Here is a 24,203-nt window from a genome sequence, read left to right as displayed (position 1 = left end):
ATATCACTCACAAAGCCATTGAACAGAACTGGCCTCAGGACAGATCCCTGAAGCATTCTACTATAAATACATTTCCCCTTTATGTATCTTTTCACCCTTTGTACCTCTTCTATTGATCCTCTCCCACTCTCTGTGCCATTTTCATATTTTTTTCTATACACGCTTCCTTTCCTTTTCTCAATCCTTAAATATATCTCAGTTTCTTACAAATATTCTAAGCTTGTCATTCTCTGTACTTCTTTCCAAATCTCCAAACTACCCAAATGGTTTCCTTCTTATATCTCTAAACCAGATAATTTGCAGTTGTAAACTTATTGTAGTACAAAGAGGTACAGAGTTAAGTAGGTAAGAAGTGTCATGTTGGGTCAGATCAATGGTCCATTGAGTCCAGCAGCCTGTCTCCAACAGTGGTCAATTTGATATCTTGGAAGTATCAGATCTTTAGAAAAAGATCCTTCTCCTATTGTCCCAGAAATAAGAGGTGGTGCTCCCCATGCCTATATGGCTAATAATGTGTTAATGGACATTTATTGCTGAAAAAGGCATGCATTAAATCCAAATAACTTCTCTTCTTCCAGAAACTTGTCCAAACATTTTTGAAACTCAGCTATATTATCAATCTTAACGTTATCCTCTGGCAACAAATTTTACAGCTTAATAGGCCATTCACTGAAAAAACATCCTTCATTTTTTCAAAAATCTGCTACCAGTCAGTTTCATGAACTGTTCCCTGGTGCTACCACTATTTGGAAATGTGAACAACTATTCCCTATTAACCTTTTCCTCATCATTCATGATTTTATAAAAACATAAAAACTTCTACCATATCCCCTCGTATCCATTATAACACTTTATAAGCATACTAGTAAAACAGGCCCGTTTCTCAGAGAAATGAAACCAGCGCTAGCAAAGTTATCCTCCGAGTTCTAGCTTGGCCCCCTCCCCCCCCTCATTCGAGTTCCAGGCTCTGTTCCCTCTCCTCTGAGAGAGTGAGTGTGTGAGAGAGAGTGTGTGTGTGAGAATTAGACTGTATACGCGTGTGTATGTGAGACAGAGAGAGAGAGAGCGTGTGTGTGTGAGACAGAGAGAGAGAGCGTGTGTGTGTTGACAGAGAGAGTGTGTGTGTGATAGAGAGACTGTGAGAGAGTGTGTGTGTGATAGAGAGAGACTGCATGTGAGTGTGTGTGTGAGAATTAGACTGTGTGCGAGTGTGTATGTGAGAGATAGAGAGAGTGTGTCTCTGACACAGTGTGTGTGTGAGACAGATAGTGTGTGAGTGAGAGAGACAGTGTGTGTTAGAGAGTGTTTATGTGAGTGTGTGAGAGAGAGACAATGTGTGTGTGAGACTGAGTGTGTGTGTGAGAGAATGTATGTGAGAGACAGACAGTGAGTGTGTGTGAGAGAGTGCGTCTGTGACCGAGACAGTGTGTGTGAGAAAGAGTACAATGTAGTCATTACGGCACAGGAGTCGGGAGGGTCAGCGGCAAGTTGTGGTGCGAGTTCTGCACTTGCCCGTTTTCCGCCACCCCCTCGATGTAGTTCGAGCGGCACAGCAGTCTGTACGTCAATGGTGTCACGAGTTACTGCCTTGTGGCCATTCTGAGTTCCATGCCCCCCTCCCTCCCCCTCCTCCGAGTTCCAGGTCCCCCTCCCCTCCCTCTCTCCCTCCCTCCCTCCCCTCCCCTCCGAGTTCCATGCCCCACCTCTCCTCCGAGTTCCAGACGCCCACGTCTCCCTCCCTCTCTCTCTGTCCCCTCCGAGTGGCAGCCCGACCTGCGTTGGCCGCCCTCTTCTCTTAGTCCTCCACCTGCCCCTCGCCTTCCTAAGTGCTGGCTGTAAGTGTCTCTGAGTTCCAGACACCCGCGCCTCCCCTGCGTTGCCCGCCCTCTTCTCTTAGTCCTCCGCCTGCCCCTCGCCTTCCTAAGTGCTGGCTGTAAGTGCCTTCGAGTTCCAGACACCCGCGCCTCCCCTCCAAGTTCCATGCCCCCCCTCCAGACCCCCGCGCTTCCCTCCCTCTCTCTCTTTCCCCTCCGAGTGCAAGCACGACCTGTCCTCCGCCTGCCCCTCGCCTTCCTAAGTGCTGGCTGTAATTTAAAACTTGTTACCTTGTGGTCTTGCGGCATTAGTGAAAGTCGAGCAGGCACGGCGCTTCAGCCTGCCTTCCCTTCTGTCTCAGCTCTGCCTCTGGTCCCGCCCTCATTTCCTGTTTCCGGAAGGGCGGGACCAGAGGTAGAGCTGAGACAGAAGGGAAGGCAGGCTGAAGCACCGTGCCTGCTTGCCTTCGCTGCTGCCGCTGGACCCCGAGGTAAGAATTTTAAAATTCTGGCCGGCACACAGAAAGGCGAGAGGCAGGCAGAGGACAGGTCATGCTTGATCTCGGAGGGGAGAGGGAGAGAGAGAGAGGGAGGAAGGCACGGGGGTCTGGAACTCGGGAGGAGGGGGGCATGGAACTCGGAGGGCAGGAGAGGGAGGGGGAGGAGGAGAGGGGGGCCTGGAACTCGGAGGGAGGACGGGGGGGAGGGGGGGAGGGAGGGGGGATTCTCTCACCTCCACCGTTCTGTGGCTGGCTGGTGCTGGCTTCCCTTCCCCTGATCCGCCCTCTGACGCCACGTGCGGGCAGACCAATGGGAAGTGTGTTACGAACCCAGGCATCCAGAAGTAGAACGTTGGAGGTGCAAATTATTATATAGGATGATGCAATTCCAATGTAGTTTTTATATACGGTAATTTCTCACTTTTGTGGATTTATTTTCAAGTCATATTTTTCATCAATATATAGACTATGTTAATCACAAAAGGTCATTCCACTATCAATTCTATTCAATATCTACCTCAAGCCACTAGCCAAGCTGATTTGGTCAATGGACACTTGGTTCTACATCTATGCAGATGATGTATAGCTACTCATACCCATTAAACCTGACTTACCCACAGCCCTGAATAAACTGACTACTTGTCTAACATCAATTCAAAAACGGGTTAAAAACTACAAACTGTGCCTGAATCCAAGTAAAACTGAGCTTCTATGGGTCCCTAACACAAGTGGGGACATACCTGACTTCAAAATCCCTTTTGGGAAATATGAACTCCCCCTCAAATCACAAGTCAGGAACCTTGGAATACAGCTCAATTCAACACTTACTCTGATCCCCCAAATCCAAGCAACCTTCAAGAGCAGCTTCTATCACTTGCGACAACTAGAGGGGCATAATCGAATGTTGCTGGCGAAATAGATTGCCGGCGATGTATTTTGGCGGCAGCGCAACAGCTGGCCGGCCATCTTTTGTTTCGATAATACGGTTTAGCCTGGCCAAATGCCAGAGTTCGCCGGGTTTGAGATCGCTGGTTTTGTTTTTCAGCGATAATGGAAAAAAATGCCGGCCATCTCAAACCCGGCGAAATCCAAGGCATTTGGTCGTGGGAGGAGCCAGCATTTGTAGTAAACTGGTCCCCCTGACATGCCAGGACACCAACTGGGCACCCTAGGGGGCACTTCTAAAAAGTTTAAAAAAATACAAAAAAAAAGCTCCCAGGTGCATACCTCCCTTACCTTGGGTACTGAGCCCCCCAAACCCACTCCCCACAACTCTACACCATTACCATAGCCCTTATGGGTGAAGGGGGACACCTACATGTGGGTACAGTGGGTTTTGGGGGGGTTTGGAGGGCTCAACACTTAGCACCACAAGTGTAACAGGTAGGGGGGGTGGGCGTGGGTCTGCCTGCCTGAAGTGCACTGCACCCATTAAAAACTGCTCCAGGGACTTGCATACTGCTGTCAGGGAGCTGGGTATGGGTATGTGACATTTGAGGCTGGCATACAGGCTGGTAAAAAAAGGTTTTGATTTGTATTTTTTTTAGTGTGGGAGGGGGTTGGTGACCACTGGGGGACTACGGGGAGGTCATCCCCCATTCCCTCTGGTGGTCATCTGGTGAGTTGGGGCACCTTTTTGAGGCTTGGTCGTGAAAATAAAAGGACCAAGTAAACCCGGCGAAATACTGCGTAACGCCACTTTTTTTCCATTATCCGCGAAAGCCGGCCATATGGTAGCCACGCCCATGCCCGCCCATGTTCCGCCTTTGCTACACCGCCGACATGCCCCCTTGAACTTTCGCCGGCGAGGCGACGGGAAAGCAGCAATGCTGTCAAAAAAGGCGCTTTCGATTATACCGATTTCGCCACTTTTGAGAGATCGCTGGCCATCTTCCGATTTATGTCAGGAAATGGCCGGTGATCACTTTCAAAAATAAGCCTGCTAGTGTCCTTAAATTGAGAAGGCACACCAGCTCCAATTGATTCAGAATGCTACAGCAAGATTAATAGAAGGCTGTAAGCGATGTGACATCACACCATTTTTACATAAACTTCACTACCTACCAGTACAATACAGAGCCAAATTTAAGACTCTATGTTTGACCTTCAAGGCCCTTAAAGGAAATGACACAGAGTACTTGAAGAACAGGCTCTCCCTTCTACACACCTTCAAGGTCACTAAGTTCCTCTCAAGGAGTTTCCTTAACCACACCCTCTCCAAAGGACATCACACGATGTGATACCCGCAAGCGAGCCTTCTCCAGAGTAGCCCCCCATGCTCTGGAATGCACTCCCTGAAAGGCTTCCCTTAACACAAGGCTATCCCTACTTCAGGAAGCAGGTGAAAACTTGGCTCTTCAACCAGGCCTTTAATGGAAGAAGTAAATGACATTGGCTGCACATATTATAGCAGGACATGTTTATCCACTCCAACCCTAGCCAAGATAATGTTCAAGCAACTTTGTAACCTCATTTGCAACTCTCTTTAACTAGTCCATTATTTTCTTATTCCTGTTACTCTATCTTATCTATCTATATGTTCCATCTTCGCTTATATCCTATGCTGTCTATTAAAATGCTTTATTGTGTATTCTGTTGGCATTATAATGTAGCAGACTATGCCATACTTTGTATTGTTGTTTGAATATTTTTACTGCTGTAATTGTCTACTTCTTATGTTTTATTCTTGCTGTACACCGCATTGAGTGAATTCCTTCAAAAAGGTGGTAAATAAATCCTAATAAATAAAATAAATCCTAATAAACAGAACTCTAGCAAGATTAAATGAATGAGTCATATGTATCTTAGCACGAACTGCTGTGTGTTCCCTACATAAAAGTTGAAGGTAACATATTTGCCCTTTACCCCATTCTCCATGCCTTCCATGTCCCCTAAGCATTCTTGCTCTCTTTCATTGTCTCCTTATCACAAATCAGTGACTGTGGGCAGTAGAAATTCAAATTCACAGAAATCTGACAGGAGCTATGATAGGAACAGTTCTGCAATTTCACATAGATCATCAGATCTGAATTTTCAACTGGTGGCCTAAAGACAAAAGGCTACAGCAGTTCCAATGAGACAGTTCTCTCATCCAAGCTTTAAAGGTAGCAATTCTCAGACACAGAGTGCCAAGTTACTACTCAGTTTCATGCTGGGGATTTTGGGACAGTCCTGGATTTCTACCAACTCATCCTGGTGCATAGTGGGACTTGTGACACTGATTTCAATGGAAAGGATCAGGCACTACAAATCCCACACTGCTTTGGGATGTAAGTTCAAAATCAGGACTTGCCAAATATCTCTAGCCTGGAACTGGTAACTTGGCATAAAAGCATACAATCATGCTAAACACACATCTGAAACAGCTTTAAACATAAAATCGATCTCTATTTTCATGTAGTTATGTACAAATGTAATTCTATTACACTGATCCATATAGTGTGATGAAATTTGAACAGATCTTTTTCAATGTTATATTTAAATCAACCTCTAACAAAATAGCATTACTGGAAAAACTGATTTCTTTGTCTTAAGGATTTATTTATGACATTTATATCCCACGTTATCTCAGCAACCTGAGTTCAACATGGCTAACAATACAGTGAAATCACATCATAAAAATATATATAATACATTGCAATAAAAAGAGAAAGAACAATATATAACAATGAAGATAAAGATTCAGTAGAGTAAGAGTAACCAAAAGTGACTAAACGTGAGACATCAGTATCCACACCTAGAAATTTTCCAAAGAGGAAAGTTTTTAACATTTTACAGATCAAGTAATCACACTGACCCCTAATTGACTTCGGCAAGGAATTCCAACATTTCATGCTCTGATAAGCAAATCAGCTACAAGAATTGATTTGTACACAATCTTCTTACAGCTTGGATAATGAAGCACTAGATAATCTCTAGCTCCAAGAACAGCATTAAGTGATGAAGATCAACAAGAAATAACATATAGTCAGGGGCAATACGATACAATATTTGGTAGATAAGTGTACAAAGTTTAAAACTGACCCTTGCTTTTACTGGGAGCCAATGCAGCTTAGACAGCCCTCTCAAAACGCAAAACATTACAGACAAGCTGCACCGCAGTATTTTGGGCAGTTTGAAGATTTTTTTTTATTTTTTTTTAACAGCAGTTCCCTGTAAGCAGCATAAATTGCATTGCAATAGTCAAATTGAGACAAAGTGAGTATCTGCACTAACAGTCTGAAGGTCACAGTAGGGAAGGAGGATCTGATTCTCCTCAGTTGCCATAAGGTTTTAAAGGATTTGGACACAACAGTGGATACTTGTGGCTCAAAAGTTAGGGGTCGATCAACAACCACTCCCAGAACTCTTACTATAGACTCCAACGGATAAACAGTGTGGCCAATCGTAAATCTGTCTAAAGAGGTATGGTCACAAGGGTTAGTGAGGATCAAGAATTTAATTTTGTCCTTGTTCAATTTTAATTTGAATTCAGATGCCCCAGATTCCATCTTGTCTAAACCTGATTTAACCTCAAAAAGAATTTCTTGAAAGTCCCGTGTAAAAGGTATGTAAATTGTGACATCCGCATAAATAAAGGATTGGTACCCTTGGCCTCCAACAGACTACCCAAAGGTGCGATTATGGCATAAAATAAAATGGGAGACAGAGGAGAACCCTGAGGCACACTATAGTCAGGAGTCCAGAGGGATGAGATGGAACCAGACAGTTTTACCTGGTAGGACTTAGCCATTAGTCATCACCACAGATTCTGAATGACGGAGGGGAAACCTCCCCTGCCAAGAGAGACGGACTTCCGGTGGGGAGGCCAAAGCCTCAGATTTATCTAGATTTAAGTGAAAACCCACATAATCACCAAACTCCTTTAAAACTTCTAACAAAGCTCGCAACAAGTCCCAAGGGTCCATAAGCATTACCAGGAGATCATCAGCAAATGCAGCCAATTTAAAACTGTCCCTCCCCATCCCAACCCCATGTATTCGCAGGGTTCACAGAGATATCCCGTACCAAAGGATCAAGGTACAGGACAAACAGTAATGGCGATAAGGGGCATCCCTGACGAGTCCCACGGCCGATCTCAAATTTACCGCGTTTACCATAACCCTAGCTCGTGGATAAGTATACACGGTCCTGACCGCTTCCACAAACCAACCCTCAAAAACATAGGCCTTCAGGGTTGCAAACAAGAAATCCCACTGGACATGATCGAAAGCCTTCTTGGCATCAAAACTAACAATTAAAGAAGGCTCCCGAGATCTGCCCACACATTCCAAAGAGGTCAGTATACACCGAAGATTTTTTGCTACAGATCGACCCTGAACAAATCCCACTTGTGCGTCATGGATGATCCTTGGCAAGATTCGACCCATTCTATTAGCCAGGATTTTTGCAAAAAGTTTAACTTCCGTGTTCAAAAGGGAAATGGGTCTATACGACTCTGGCAACGTTGAATCACAGTTTGGCTTTGGGAGCACTATAATCTGAGCTAGGTTCAACTGACTCAGTAGCGCACCCGACTCAACCCAGGCATTGAACACCTGCGTTAGAGATGGGACAATAGCCTCTCCCAAAATCTTGTAGAATTCTGCTGAAAGGCCATCTGGCCCTGGGGCCTTGCCTAGTTGACTGCTACCTATCGCCCAACTAACTTCGCCAGGGCTGATAGGTGCATTCAAAGCATCCCGTTCTGCTTGAGTCAGCCTTGGAATTTCCAGTCCATCCAGGTATAGATTATCCGGAAGACCATCCAACTCCCCAGCTCTATACAGAGGGTGATAAAAGGACTTAAAAGCATCCCGGATTCCTGCATCAGTATGAATCATTTTCCCAGAACGATCTCTTATAGCAACAATGATTCTAGACGCCTGCTTCCACGCTATCAGCCTAGCTAACAGCTTGCCCCCTTTATTACCGTGTTCATATAATTGATATTTATAAAAGGTCTGTGATTTAACTGCTCTCTCGTGTAGTATAGAATTAAGGGCCGTCTGTACCGATAATAGCTCCTGTTTCGTGCGGGCACTCGGTTGTGCGCCTAGCCGCCTTCTTAGAAGACCCACTTATTTCTCCAGTCTCAGTATTCCCTTATTCCTAGCTTTGTTAAAGTGGCTGGAGTAGCTTATAATCTCTCCTCTTAACACTGCCTTCGCTGCCTCCCAAAAGAGAGTGGCATCTGGCGCTGTCCCCCCCCACTGAAATGTTTATATTCTGTCCAACTTGCTAGTAAACTTTCCCGAAATTTCTCGTCCCTGTAAAGAAAGCTAGGAAAGAACCACGACCTAGACATCTCCCTCGAACCCCCCGGGTGCCATAGCAACTGACCCGTGGGGTGATCTGATATTACGTAAGGGCCAATCTGAGCATCATCTATGTCCGCAAAAAGTGAACGAGAAACCAGCAGATAGTCTATTCGGGATTGAGTACTGTGTGCCCTCGACAGATGTGTGTAATCTCTGTCTGCCGGGTGTGAAACATGCCACACATCTAAAAAGTCCAAAAGGGAGCAAAACTTCAGCAGGCCTTTGCCATGTCATGTTCTACATCAGAAAGATGTGTTTCTTGTAATAAAGCTATGTCCGTGTGAATGCGCTGTAAGTAGTGCAAAATCTTTGATCGCTTTATGGGAGAATGAATACCTCCCACATTCCAAGTGACTATCTTAATCATATCAAGGAATGTGGTGGTGCCCTATCTGCCGAAGGAAACAGCTATCCAATGAAATAGGCCCTCCCAGCCTGCAGCCTCTCCCCTACATGCACTCAGCTCCCCAAAAGAAAACCCACAAAGGCATTCTCACCACATCATTGGTCTTTGTAATAACACTGCGATTTGTACCCCCTTGAGTACAACCCCCTACTAACAATCCCTCTTGGATCCCTACCCTCCCTCCCAACCCTCTCCCTTTCCGTGACCTCCTAACCCCCCTAATGCCCGAAAACAGTTCCCTAAGGAACAGGTCACACTCTTACATCTCTGTAACAACAAACAATTACAGATCCAGAATTAAGAACCCTTAAATTCGCTTACCCTATCAAACCCACCCAGTCTCCTCCAAGCATTCGCAAAACCCCATAAACCAGATACACCAACCATATGATCATTCATGTCACACAAGTAAAAAACAAACAAACAAAAAAAAACGATTTCAATTGTCGGGGGGCGAGCAACTCCCACCCAATAATGTAACAGTTCATGGCAAAGTAGTGCGGCATACCCTGTTTATCTGCCAGACAAAAGGCATGTCCAAGCCTGTATGCAGACCGCTTGAACAGCTTCTCAGTCCATATTTTGCCATTGACACCAAATAGGGCAGGAAATCCCCGACTCTCGAGTTATAACGTGCCATCAAGGCAGTGGTGTGCTGGAGCAGGCTCTCACAGGCTCTCGAGAGCCGTTTGTTAAGTTTTTAAGAATTTTGGGAGCCGGTTCTCCATGGCTACTTTAACAAATGGATCCCAAAATGTGGGCTTGGGCCCCTCCTGAATTCTCTTTTACTTTGCTGGCGAGAGAGAGCCCCCCTGTTAACAATTTACCAGCACACCCCTGCATCAAGGCCACCCCAGACCCTGTTTATGTCACATCCTTTCATAACCTATTCCTCTCACATAGGGAAGAGAAAAAAAACAACCCCCCCCCACTTATTTTCCCACAACTGTCTAGGTTGAGTTACAATACAACCCTCAAACTCCGCTCTGTATAAGCAGCATATTAAACGCTGTTAATAAATCTATAAGTAGAATTAATCCGCAGCTCCACTCGAATCACCTGTCTACGTGTTCTCCAGGAGGACTCACAGAACCCAGCCGACTCATAAATGCCTGTGCTTCTTCCACTGATGTATAGGTGTTTGTAGTAGCCTGGTAGGTAATCCTCAATTTAGCTGGATAAAAGAGCGCAAACTTGATCTTGCGGGTCACCAGTTGTGAGCATATGGGTGAGAAGCTCCGTCTCTGTGCTGCTACCACTGCCGAGTAATCCTGGAAGCAAAGGATTTTTTGGTTTGCATATCTGAGTTCCTTTCCTCCCCTGAGAACCTGAAGTATTGCTGTTTTGTGATGAAAGTTTAGCAGGCAACAGATCACCACTCATGGTCTAGCAGAGAAGGGGTTGCTTGAGTCCCACTCGGTGTGCTCTTTCTATCTGCAATGAACCCAGCGAGGCAGAGAGCGCCAGTTCTTTCATTAGCCAGGGTTCCAAAAAGGTTCTCAAGTCTCTATCTCCTAACTCCTCCGGCAACCCCACAAACCGCAAATTATTGTGCCGGGATCTATTCTCCAGGTCCTCGAGTTTCTCAGTGTATGAGTTCAGCAACTTTTGTAGCTTGGCTTGCCCCTTCTCCACAGTATTAACTCTGTCTTCCAAGTCCCCTGTGCGCTGCTAGAAGCCCACCAAGTCCTGGCTTAATTATTCTACATTATTTTGGAGTTGCTCCAACTTAGAGTCCAGGGATCTTAATTTTTTATCCAAGATCGCCTCCATTGCACTAGTCACTTCACTTACAATCTCCGCTGCCCATGTGGATCCTACTGAAGAGTTCACGGAACTAGCTGGGTCCGCCATCTTGTCTTCGAGCAGCAGATTCTTTTTTTTTTCTCACATATTTTGCTGCCATGGTTCTCTGTTGACCCCTCAGATGCAAGTCACAAGCTGTTCCACTGATTCGTCAGTATTAAACCCGGTTAATTCGTCAATTTTGGAACGGTTTTCACTCGGGATTTGTGAAAAGGTGACGGGAGCAGAGCAGTTAGCGACCGCTCCCGTGCATAGCGTCATGTGACCCCCCAAATTGAGAAGGATTTTATGTTTTCTCATAGTTTCACAAAGGAGAGATCTATATCACTTTTATAGCCAGATTCTGTACATGGCGTTTAAAATGTAGGTGCGTCAGAATGACACACACAGCGCTATTCTAGAAACTGCATCTACAGTAAGACACGGTTTATAAAATAGCGTATAGGCTGGGAGAATGCGTGTACACAAAGGTATGGCCATTTATGTCACTGAAAAACTTGTATAAATGCCCACGCCTAAATGCATGCTCATTCCCCTAATTCGACTGACACCCCCAACACGCCTACACCATGGCCAAGTCCCCTTTTCAGCTACATCCATTGGAATATATGCGCACCTCTTTTTTGAATATGCCTAAAAAGAAACGCATGTAAATTCCAATTATTGCCAATTAGTGATTGTAATTGGTTATTGGCCAATTAACATGACTTACTGGCTCATGACAATTGAGTAGCACATGTAAACTGGCCGCATTCACAATTTAACACCCGCTACTCACTGTGCCTTACATAGAATTTGGTCCTTAGGGAATAATTCTATAAAGACAATACCAGGATTTGTTGTGAAAATTAGACATAAATACTTGCACAACAGTATTTATGTGCATACTCCACACATATGAATGTAAATGTCAATATTCCAACTACGCACTATTCTAAAATACGGTGTCTCAATTTGATGGCGTGGACATTCACATTAGTGAAGTCTGGGAGGAGCATGGGTGAGGAGTACAATTATATGTGTAGATTACTGATTATTATAATCTACATGTATTCTTCTGTGATTTAGGATGTGACCGCTTATACCAGCTCTATGGCTGGTGTAAATGATCATGCCCTAAGTCTTCTGTAGGTGCACTTTTGACACGTTACATATTCTACCAAAAAATAACCCCCAAACAAAAAACTGGATGCCTACTTTTCTTTACAAGTATTACCCTTTTAGTAAAGAGCATAATGGTATGCAATAAACAAAATGAACTTTTCTTTCAACCATCTTTATAACTTCTCTAAATCCTACTGGAGTCTACAGCCACAGAACAGTGACTATACTGTAGAGAATCTGCAACAGAAGTTCTTAAGCTACTGTTTATGCTCATGATGTACATACCAGGTTGTCTTTCAAGGCCACTACTGCCCCAAATTGTAGCCAACCACCTTGAAGTATGATTTTTCCATCTCAGAAACCGCATTACTTGTCTTGTGATCATTTACTACTAATGTATTTTAAAAATAATTTTAAGCAAAATAAATTAAGTTATTTAGCAAAATCCTTGCCTCTGTCTCCATCCTCATGGTTTAATGGTTTGACTGGCAGGATATTTCCCATGGTAGTTTCATCTTGTTCCTTCATGAGGGACTTTGGAGGAAGCCTGTGACAACAAAACATACAAACCATTTTTTTCCCCTTCTATAAACTATTTCAGGGCTTAGATCAAAATGAAATCAGCAATTTACAAGTCATCACTGACACATATTCTGAATGCTATGCAAACCATTTTGTTGTGCTTGTTTACATTTAGATTATCTCAAGTTAAAAAAGCATCTCAACAGGGAATGTAAAGGGTTCAATTTAATTTACTAATCTTATTAAAAAAAAAAAAAAACTTTCCCCCCTTCTAGTCCAAACACTGCTATAATTTTAAACTACACAATACCCCCCCACCTCAGCAAACCTCCACTGATCAACCAATTACAAGCTTGCTGAGGCAGTTTTCAATGAATGGCCATATCACAAGTCTACTCACTCACCATTTAGCCTAGTTTTTCTTCCAGACCCAAACAGATCATGAAGTACCCTAACATTAATTCACAAGAGCCAAACTTGTCACATTGCAAGGGCAAATATATGCAAGTAGTAATAGCAGTAGTAACAGGAGGAAAGGACAGTACATTTTTCATGGGGCTTAGCAAGACATGTATATTATATGTAACTGGGAAGTGGTTGGGAGTTTGGAAATTAAGGTTAAATGCTAAAAAATGTAGTTATGATCTGAGAGGCAAAAGTGCAAGGGAGCAGTATATTTATTTGCTGCATTTATATCCCACATTTTCCCACATATTTGCAGGCTCAATGTGGCTTACAATATAATACAACAACAACATCATCACATTGATGGGATAAGGAAATATGAGAAGGGTTGAGGTAGTCATAGGCACAACACAAGAAAGGGATGTGGGAGTGACATTATGTAACAATCTCAAAGGTTGCCAACGTGTGATAAAGCAATTTCAAGAGCAAGTGGAATACTAAGTGCACAAGGATAGGTATATACAGTAGAAAAGGAGACACATAACTGTTCTTTGCAAATTATTGATAAGACCTCAGTACTGTGTCCAGATCTGAAGCCCAGATACCCAAAACAATATGAAAGTAGAAAGAGTTGGGGGTAGAGCAAGCAGAATAGCATAAAATATTTTACATAAGCCCTATGAAATGAGTTTAAAGTAGTCTCCTGTATGCAAGTACCAACTCGTGAACAATTTATGGGACTCGGCATTTGATGGACTATTTGTGGGGTGGTTTGCCATTGCCTGTGCCAGTCTTCATTACCCTCCACCCCAACTAAGACTAGGTACTCATTTACCAACCGAAAGTGGATGGATGGCCAAGTTAGCCAGAGACTGGTTACCTGATAGAAATTCCAGTGGGAAATTCAAACTCAAGTCTTGTACGCAGTTGGTAAGTGACCCACTGCAAGGCTATGTATGAGGTGAGATTTATACCTGTATATGTATTGCCTAGAGAATAAAAATGTGAAAGGGGATGCGACAGACTTTCTTTAAAAAGGAAGTGCTATAGTTTAGAACTTATTTTCTACTGGAAAAAAATGATTTTTCCCCAATTATTTATACTTTTCCCATCCCTTTTTCTAAAGAAGGGATAATGAAACAAGGATACATGAATAAAAGAAGGAAAAAAAAAACAGTTCTCAGAAGAGTGATGGATGCATGAACCACTTCCCAGTAAACATAATGAAGGCAAAAATAGTATTAGGGTGGAAGAAAGCATGAGAAGCACAGAGGCCTTAGTTCCAAGTAGAATAGGATCTGCAAAACTGTAAACAGAAAGCAAAACTGGGGCTTTTCAGAACCATTCATTATTTCACATGCCTGTACACTTTAAATTTAGATGTTTATTTTCCAGCTAATAAAGGGGGTCTTTTACTAAGGTGTGCTGGCGTTTTTAGTGCACGCTAAATGCTAGAGATGCCCACAGGAATATATTGGCGTCTCTAGCTTTTAGCACGGACTAATAACGCCAGCACACCTTAGTGAAACACCCACGAGTTCTTTGAAAGTACAAAAAAACCCAAAAAACAAAAAAAAAACTCAGTGTGTATTGGTTTTTATACCATAGGTACTACTGCTAGGTACCTTTTTCTACTGAATCAAATATATAGGTTTGTGTAACGGAGAGGTTGTCAGTGCAGAAAAGGCCCAGAAACTGAATGAGGGATACGTGGCGTGCCAGGGAGGGGTGATAGAGTGCTAGAGGTAACAGTGATTATCACGCATTTATCCAATGAACACCTAATTAAATTCCTTTACATCAAGGGTGTTTTATTGGTATTTTTTCAGTTAAAACACAGTATGCAAAGAACACCTTTTGTTTCTTTAGTATTCTGGCTGCAGTTGCCTTGTTTTCCTTCATTATGGTTTCATGAGACCTTTTGCTATTCTGAGAACCACTTTACTGCTGTTTATGCTTTGTATCAGTGTTGCTGCTGAATATTTTTTCCTCTGCCTGCCTTGGTACTGTCTGGATTAGTGCTGGAGAGATCTGTGGGCGGAGCCAGATGTTATCAACACTAGCTGGTATCCAGATATCCTTCCCGAATATCTGTTTTTTTTTTAACTGCAGCAGCTGGCATTTAGGAACACTGTGGGCTGACCAATTTTGGGGGGGGGGGGGTAATTCTTTCACTACTAATCAATTTTTAACAGCATGTTAAATCCGGTGCTGAGGCAAATATAGCACCGTTAAAAGAAATGGTATTTTCTATTTTTATGGTAAGCTACATTTCTCTACCATCTTCTTCCTTGGATAGTCTAACCCAAAAGAGTTTACAAAACAGAAAAATAACACAATAAAGAGCAATATATTAAATGTAGTAAAATGATACATCAAAACAAGAATGCACCATTTGATGTAGCATCATGTATACAACTATATAAATCATTGCATGATTTTCTGATCCAGAAATGAAGAACAAACTTACAAAATAAGGCTCATCATATACCCAGACAAAAGAAACCCATTATTGCCTTAATATAGTATTTTGATAGCTTTAACCTAGTTAACTTTATAACATGGAATAACAGATTGAACGTAAACAAAAACAAAACTTACTGTTCTAAACTGATCTAAGATAACAAATCCATTCAGTTTTCAAAAATACATTATAGTGAAGGCTATCTAGCATGCAATATGAAAAACTGAAAACTAGGTCTGCTTGGTAGTCATGTAGTGATATCATACAAACAGTTTATGACATCATTATAGCATGCAGCTTGATATATTTTAGCGTAAGAAAGCAAAAAACAAATATACAAATCAGTAATACAAAGACACAAAGCTCTAGGTGAGGAAAGGTGAACACAGATTTTTTTTCACTGTACAACCAGTTAGAAAAAGAATTATGCAATGTAATTAATGTATAATATATATATATATATATATATATATAAAAGACCAAAACATGTAGAAATAGCAGCACAATATATATAATCAAATAGGGCAATGAAATCACATATATGTATCTAATTGTGTTTACATATTAGTGCTGTCCAATTCACGATTCAAATTGATTTGTTTTGGACGAATTGATTCATTTTGGAAAAAAAATCGGGAGTCCCGATTCGGGATTTCCCCACATTCCTCCCTCTCACCCAAGCCGCTGTCGCTGCTTTCCTCCAGGGCCGGCGGAACCCAGTAAGCGTGGTAGGCATGGCAGGGGGGCATCGACCTCTGGAGGGCACCACAAGCCATGCTTACCGCCGTCTGGGTGGCTCACCTGCAGGCAGCTCTTGGATCCCACCTGCCTGCCCTCAGCTCCCCGACGACCCTCCTTTCATTTTTGCCATCCTGGAAGGGTTTAAATCTTTTATTTTACCTCAAGTTGCAGCGGCAGTGAAACCAGCAGGCTCTTCTCTAGCCTTCCCTTCCCTCTTAGTGTCCCACCTTCCTCTGATGTAATTTCCTCTTTCCGTGAGGGCGGAACAGTGAGCTGCGTACGCCTTGTAGCGCTATAGAAATGTTAAATAGTAGTAGCAGTAGAGGGAAGGGAAGGCTAGAGACGAGCCTGCTGGTTTCACTGTGCTGCTGCGACCTGAGATAAAATAAAAGATTTAACACCGCAGGGTGGCAGGAACGAAAAGGGGGATGTTGGGGGAGAAGAGGGCAAGCAGGTGGGGATGGGGTTGGAACCGGAACTTGAGGGCTGAAAAGGGGGGCAGGGGCGAATCATTGGACATGGATGGGAGGGGAGGATAGGGGGCAAAGGAGAATCAGTGGACATGGGTGAGAGGGGATAATAGGGGCAAAGGAGAATTGCTGGACATGGATGGGAGGGGAGGGCAGGGGAGAGAGGAGAAATCGCTGGACATGGAGGGGAGGGCCAGGCCCAGGGAGAGGAGAAATCGCTGGACATGGAGGGGAGGGCAGGGGAGAGAGGAGAATTGCTGGACATGGATGGAGGAGGGCAGGGGAAAGAGGAGAATTCCTAGATAGGGATGGATGGATTGAGGAGAGGGCAGGGGAGAGAAGAGAGTTGCTGGATATGGATGGAGGGAAGAGGAGAGTTGCTGGACATGGATGGAGGGAAGGGCAGGAGAAATTCTGGATGGATTGAGTGGAGGGAAGACAGGAAGGAGATGCACATGGAAGGGAGGGGAGAGAGGAGAAATGCTGGACGTGGATGGGAGTGGAGGATAGGGGGAAAAGGAGAATCACAAGACATGGATGGGAGGGGAGGGCAGAGGAGAATCGCTGGACATGGATGGGATGGGAGGGGGGCAGAGGAGAATCGCTGGACATGGATGGGAGGGGATGATAGGGGCAAAGGAGAATCGCTGGACATGGATGGAGTGGAGGACAGAGAAGAGAGCAGAAATGTTGGACAGGAATGGAGGGGAGGGAAGACAGAGGAAGGAGATGCACATGGATGGAGGGGCGGGGAAAGTGGAGAAATGCTGGACATGGATGGAGGGAAGGACAGAGGAAGTGACATGAACATGAATGTAACAAGTCTAAAGCTGTTTCAGTTGGATAGGCAATGCCTTAAAAGGTGGAGAAGAAAAGAAATAACAATTGAATATCACTAAAACAGCTTCAAATTATTGTAGCTGGTAGAAACAGCAATTATAAACTCTGTAGTTTGTGCCCATTTTTCTTCACTGTTCTTCAATTGCTGCTGCCTGTTTTTTTTTTACCCTTTGAGATATAATATTTGCACGTGGGCCTCACTATTCAATCTAGTTAAATCGAATCAAATCGAATTGAAAAACCAATTTTGTTTTAAAGAATCGAATCGTACCAAATCAAAACTTTTTTAGCTAAATCGGACAGCACTAGTACATATATAAACAGCAGCAGATGTGCTTCCAAAAATCTGTTCTTAGTAGTTCAAAAATACCTCCCCTTAGAGCAGTGGTTCTCAACCCAATCCTCGGGACACACCCAGTCAGTCAGGTTTTCAGGATACCCACAATGAATATGCCTGAGATAGATTTTGCATAAAATGGAGGCAATGCATGCAAATTTATCTCAGACATATTCATTGTGGATATCTTGAAAACCAGACAGACATAGTGTGTCCTGAGGACTGGGTTGGGAACCCCTGTCTTACAGAGCTCGGAGGCATACCTTTTACCTGGGCAGTAGAGTCGGTACACCAAACATTCAACTCCAATTCCTCTATTTTTCTACTGTCTGACGCCAACTCATACTGATATTAGGCTTTAAAATTTTGTTCTGTATCTAAAATACTGGTAAATACAACTTATATTTACCAGTACTTTAAATACAGGACAAAGATACGTATATATAAGTATAAAATGATAAATTTACCATGTATTATAATGTTTTTTATTTTGAAGCTGAAGTTGGGGTTAGTAGTTTTACTGACTAACTCCACCCAAAATTGCTTCCGAATCCAACTCCACAACCCCACAGTCCTGCTAATTTTTACTTGAAGGAATTTTCTTCAACAATCTTCATATAGAGGTTAACTCTCAAAGTTGTCTTGATGAAGATACTTTCACCCATTGTCAGTGGTATAGCCAGGACTGAATGGTACCCAGGTAGAAAAATTATGATGGGCCCTTATAACACCATCTCTCCTAACATAGTGGAGGGGGGGGGGGGGCAGAGGAGGATCCCTTTGGAGCTCTACTAATCAAGCCCTATAAAAAATCCATTCCAGACCTGTATAGAAAATCTGTCATAATACAGCAGCGCTAATGTCCAGGTCTTAAATAGCAACAACCCTACCTTTAACAGGCAGCACCCTAGAATAGAAACAGAGAAAACTGTAGGCAGATAAACACCATATGGTCTATCCAGTCTCTCCATCTATGCCATCTACTCTCTCTATTACTCTCCCTTAGAGATCTCATGTACTTGTCCCAAGCTCTCTTGAATTCAGATACTATTTGTGTCTCCACCACTTCTACCGGGAGGCCGTTCCATGAATTGGCCACCCTTTCTGTGAAGACGTATTTCCTCAGGTTACTTCTGAGTCTATCCTCTATCACCTTCATCCTATGTCCCCTCATTCCAGAGCTTCCTTTCAATTGAAAGAGACTTGCCCTCCTGTGCATTTATGCCACATAGGCATTTAAATGTTTATCATTTCTCCCCTCTCCTGATATACACCCTGTTGGAAAAACAGAACAAGCCAAACTGCTACAGATCCCTATACAGAAATTAAACACTAGCAAAATACCTAATATAAACTACTTTCTAGCAGAATACTACCCCTTGGTCAACAAATATGGAAAACGGGACCACATATCGGTAATAGTGATATGAAGACCAAACAATTGAACTGGAAACCTTAAGAACTTTATTCTCTTATAAATTGTTCTTAGCAGTTTTGATTATTGACAGTATAGAAAAACTGTTTTTACTTTATCTTACAATAATACTACAGAAAGAGAAACTGAAATGCAAGATATCAGAGGTGTACATTTCTCAAAGCTGACATATTCCAATTAATAAATTCAAAAACTCAAATGAAGAAAAGTATCACGTACTCTAAGTTTACACTCAAAACTAGAAAATAGTGATCAGTCTCAGCTTGCCAGTATGTTCAGAAAAAAATCACTCTCTCTTAATGTCTCTAGGTAGGAGGAAAAAGAGCCTCAGTTGTTGCTGAAACCAAGACACCGTTCAGAGCTATATTCAATCATTGGCTCAACCAAAAAACCTCCAAGTCCAGAATGCAATTTTGTCTGTGATCTCTTATAGTGACTTTTAAATTTTTGTTAATTAATATTGTTGTTGTTTTTTCTCACAGTCCTTAAAAAGTCTAGCGGGTCTGGTCAACATTTACATCTGCATTTATCAGCATTCATATTGTTTCACAAAAATGAGCATATGAGAGACAAAGAGACTTAGAGGAGCATAATTGAACGGGGGCGAGGCGCCCATCTCTAAGGGCGCCCATCTCCGGGGCCGGCCCCAGGAAGGGGCGGAGCCAACTGTATTATCGAAGAAGATGGGTGGCCATCTTTCATTTCGATAATACGGTCGGGGCCGGCCAAATCTCAACATTTAGGTCAACCTAAATGTTGAGATCGCTGGACTTAGAAATGGCCGGCCTCAGTTTTCGCCGATAATGGAAACTGAGGCCGGCTATCTCAAATCCGGCCAAATCCAAGCCTTCGGTCATGGGAGGAGTCAGCATTTGTAGTGCACTGGTCCCCCTCACATGCCAGGACACCAACCGTGCACCCTAGGGGGCACTGCAGTGGACTTCATTAATTGCTCCCAGGTACATAGCTCCCTTCCCTTGGGTGCTGAGCCCCCCAAATCCCCCCCCAAAACCCACTACCCACAACTGTACACCACTACCATAGCCCTTATGGGCGAAGGGGGGCACCTAGATGTGGGTACAGTGGGTTTCGGGTGGGTTTTGGAGGGCTCCCATTTACCACCGCAAGTGTAACAGGTGGGAGGGGGGATGGGCCTGGGTCCGCCTGCCTGAAGTGCACTGCAGTACCCACTAAAAATTGCTCCAGGGACCTGCATACTGCTGTGATGGAGCTGGGTATGACATTTGAGGCTGGCATAGAAGCTGGCAAAAAATTTTAATTTATTTTTGTATGGGAGGGGGTTGGTGACCACTGGGGGAGTAAGGGGAGGTGATCCCCGATTCCCTCCAGTGGTCATTTGGTTAGTTCGGGCACCTTTTCAAGGCTTGGTCGTGAACAAAGAAGGACCAAGTAAAGTCAGCCAAATGCTCGTTAGAGCCGGCCTTCTATTTCCATTATCGGCCGGGGCCGGCCACCTGTTAACCACGCCCCCCCCCCATCCTGCCTTTGGTACACTGCCGACACACCCCCTTAAACTTTGGCAGGCTCTGCGACGGAAAGCAGTTGAAGCCAGCCAAAATCGGCTTTCGATTATACCGATTTGGCTGGCCTTAGGAGAAAGCCGGCCATCTCCTGATTTGTGTTGGAAGATGGCTGCCCTTCTCCTTCGAAAATAAGCAGGATAGCTTATTAACAGACTATCCCAATGGGAGCCCGTTTCACATCCACCTCTTTAGGGGAAATCCTCGACTGGTCTCATACTCAGTGGCACCGCTCTCTTTTCTTAGTGTCAGGCAAAGAACAGCAATTACAATGCTAACCACTTTATTGGGCAGCCTGGATAGGCCATGTTGCTATATTTGCCATCATTTACTGCTATTACTATGTTACAATACTTGATGGTCTCAACACTGCCTAAAAGCTATGCAATAAATATAATAGCACTCTAAATTTCTACAACAAAATCCTCTAGAAAAGTGTTTCCCAAACTATGCGCCACAGCAAACTCTCTGGGGTGCCGCAGCAAATCCCGACCTCCCTTCCAACCTGAACCACTACTGCAGACAGCAGCAGCAGAAAAACAAAAACAAAAAAAAGCAAGCGCAGGGCTGCAGCAGCCTTCAAGCATGTGCTGTTAGTTCTGCCGGTCCTCTGCCCCTGGAACTGGAAGTTGACGTTAGTAGGGGCAGAGGACTGACCAGCAGAGCTGGCAGAGCATGTCTGAAGGTTGCTGCGGCCCTGCGTTTGTTTGTTTTTTTGTCGCGGCCACTGGGGACAGAGAGCAGATGGCATTTGGGATGAAATCAAAAAGTTGAAGCCAATAGGTCAGTCTATGTTTCTCTTCCCATTCAAAACAAAACAAGCAAACCTATGAGCTGCTGCATCTAAGCTGTCATTCTTTATTGTTGGTAGCACTTTTTATTTAATCTCACTCATATTTTTAAACATGCTGGCTTGTGCAGCATACAGATGTACAAAGAGGAAACATAATAACGGAATAACTTTTCATAGGTAGAGTAGTAATTTGTTATAAATCGTAAGCAGTGTGTCATTTGGAAAGGCTGGTTATAGGGACACCCTAACACTGTTATATTTGTGCAGAGAAAAAGATGGAGACCTGTGTGGCGGTGGGGGGGCCTGAAAAATTGCTCGGACATGAAGGGTTCCGTGAACTGAAAAAGTTTGGGAACCACTGCTCTAGAACATTAAAAGAATATCAAAATATTCAAACAGCTGAAACAATTCAGTCTTATCAGTTTATTGTGTTTATGGATTACTAGTGTTCTGGCTTAGGTTTATGATAATTTTGTAACTCTCATTTTGGCTGTTTGTGCACTTCCTTGCAGAGGATGAGAGTCTGATTGTTGATCGGGTATTCTGTTTCCTGAATCATTCTGGGCTAGGCATACAGTAGAGATGTTTAAAACCCCAGTTTTAGTTATCATGCAACAGTGACACCTAGTGGCTAGAAGTAACAGAGAAACATGCAGGCTGATAAAGACTATAGGGCTTATCCAGTCTGCCCATTCATGCTATCTATTCTCCCTATCACTCTCTTAGAGATCTCTTGAATGCAGATACAGTTTTCATCTCCACCATTTCCACTGGGAGGCTGTTCCACAAATTCACCATTCTTTTTGGAAGTATTTACTAAGGTTACTTCTGAGTCTATCCTCTTTCATCTTCTTCCTAGGCCCCCTCGTTCCAGAACTGAGACTCGCCTCCTATGCATTTATGCAACATATTTAAATGTCTCTAACATATCTCTCCTCTCCCGCCTTTCTTCCAAAGAAAACATATTGAGAACTTTAAGTCTGTTCTGATACACTTTATGATGAAGACCACTGACCATTTTAATAGCTGCCCTCTGGACCGACTCCATCATGTTAATATCTTTTTGAAGGTGAGGTCTCTAGAACTGTACACAATATTCTAAATGAGGTCCTACCAGAATCTTACACAGGGGCATCATCACCTCCTTTTTCCTACTGGCCATTCCTCTCCCTATGCACCCAAGCATCCTTCTAGCTTTCGCTTTTTCTACCTGTTAGTTTCCATGAATACAAACCCAGATGAAGACTGTTACTGTAATGACTGGCTTGGGAGATAGAAAATAGGGTTAAAAATAAAAGGTAATGATGAATGAAGGCTGATGGCTCTGATTTGAGCTGGAAACACAAAGGAGCAGAAGAAACTCGCTGAACAAGAAAAGTCCCAATCTTTGAACAATAAAATGGATTTATTAGAGACTAGTAAATAAGGCCCGTTTCTGACACAAAACCTATGGAACTTTGGAAGGCTAAGTGCTTTGAAAATATGCCTCACAGTGACTGTGAGAGAGAGTGTGTTTCACACAGATACACTGTGTGTGAGAGAGTGTGTGTGAGACAGAGTGTGAGAGAGTATGTGTGTGATACACAGACTCTCAGTGAGACCGAGAGTGTGTGTGAGACGGACTGTGTGACACATAGAGAGTGAATGTGATACAGTGTGAGACATAGTGTGAGAGACTGTGTGAGAGTGAGAGAGAGAAAGACACTGAGTGAGAGAGTGTGTGTGAGAGAGAGAGAGAGTGTGTGTGTGACAGAGATACCTCCCCCCTCCCTCTGCAGTCTCAGGACCCCACCCCCCATGTTCTGAGGACCCCCTTCCGCTCCTGTGGTCTCAGGATCCCCTCCCCCCCTGTGGTCTCAGGACGCCCTGCCTCTGCCCCCATCTGCGTGGTTGGCAGCACCGTGTGAGTGTGTGTGTGACAGAGAGTGAGACTGAGACTGGGTGCGAGTGTGTCTGTGAGAGAGAGAGTGTGTGTGATTGTCCTCTCTCCCCTGCCCCCCTCCAGCCCTCCAGCCACCCAGCGATTCTCCTCTCTCCCCTGGCCTCCCCTCCAGCCACCCAGCGATTCTCGTCTCCCCTGCACTCCCTCCAGCCACCCAGTTATTCTCTTGTCTCCCCTGGCCCCCCTCCAGCCACCCAGCGATTCTCCTGTATCCCCTGCCCCCCCCCTCGAGCAACCCAGCGATTCTCCTGTATCCCCTGCCCCCCCTTCAGCCACCCAGTGATTCTGCTCTCTCCCCTGCCCCCCTCCAGCCACCCAGCGATTGTCCTGTGTCCCCTGCCCCCCCTCCAGTCACCCAGCGATTCTGCTCTCTCCCCTGTCCCCCCTCCAGCCACCCAGCGATAAGTTCCTCATACCTTTCCAAACTTTGAACACATAGGAACAATGTTCTTCTCGTTCCAGCGATGTTCCTCTCCTACGTCGTGTTGCACAGAAAATGACCCCTTCTCTCCTGATACTCTTCCCTTCTTACCATACACTTCCCTCTGATAGGTCCCTCATGCGTCTAACGTGGCATACCGTTGCCTGGCAACTGTGCAGCGATCCTTCCTGACGCTCCTCCCTTCTTACCATACACTTCTCTCTGATAGGTCCTTATGTGTCTGACGTGGCATACCGTTGCCTGGCAACTCCAGCGTTCCCTTCACTGTTACTGTTCCGCCCTCGACGTCATCACGTGTTAACGTGAGGGCGGGGCAGAGAGAGATGGGGCAGAGAGAGATGT

General features: G+C 44.1%; 1 protein-coding gene across 1 annotated transcript in view; it reads right to left on the bottom strand.

Moving 5' to 3' along the window:
* Positions 1–24,203, bottom strand: part of PTPN13 (protein tyrosine phosphatase non-receptor type 13) — a gene marked incomplete at its 3' end in the record, with an annotated part of 651,945 nt that overhangs the window by 35,532 nt on the left and 592,210 nt on the right. The window contains 1 exon segment of the mRNA XM_030190609.1: positions 12,382–12,476. Coding sequence (XP_030046469.1) covers positions 12,382–12,476 — 95 coding nt within the window.

This window comes from Microcaecilia unicolor, chromosome 2 (genome assembly GCF_901765095.1).
Source record: "Microcaecilia unicolor chromosome 2, aMicUni1.1, whole genome shotgun sequence".
In the NCBI taxonomy this organism is placed as follows: Eukaryota; Metazoa; Chordata; class Amphibia; order Gymnophiona; family Siphonopidae; genus Microcaecilia; species Microcaecilia unicolor.
Note: the sequence above shows the minus strand (reverse complement) of the source record. Positions and strands in the feature narration are given on the sequence as shown.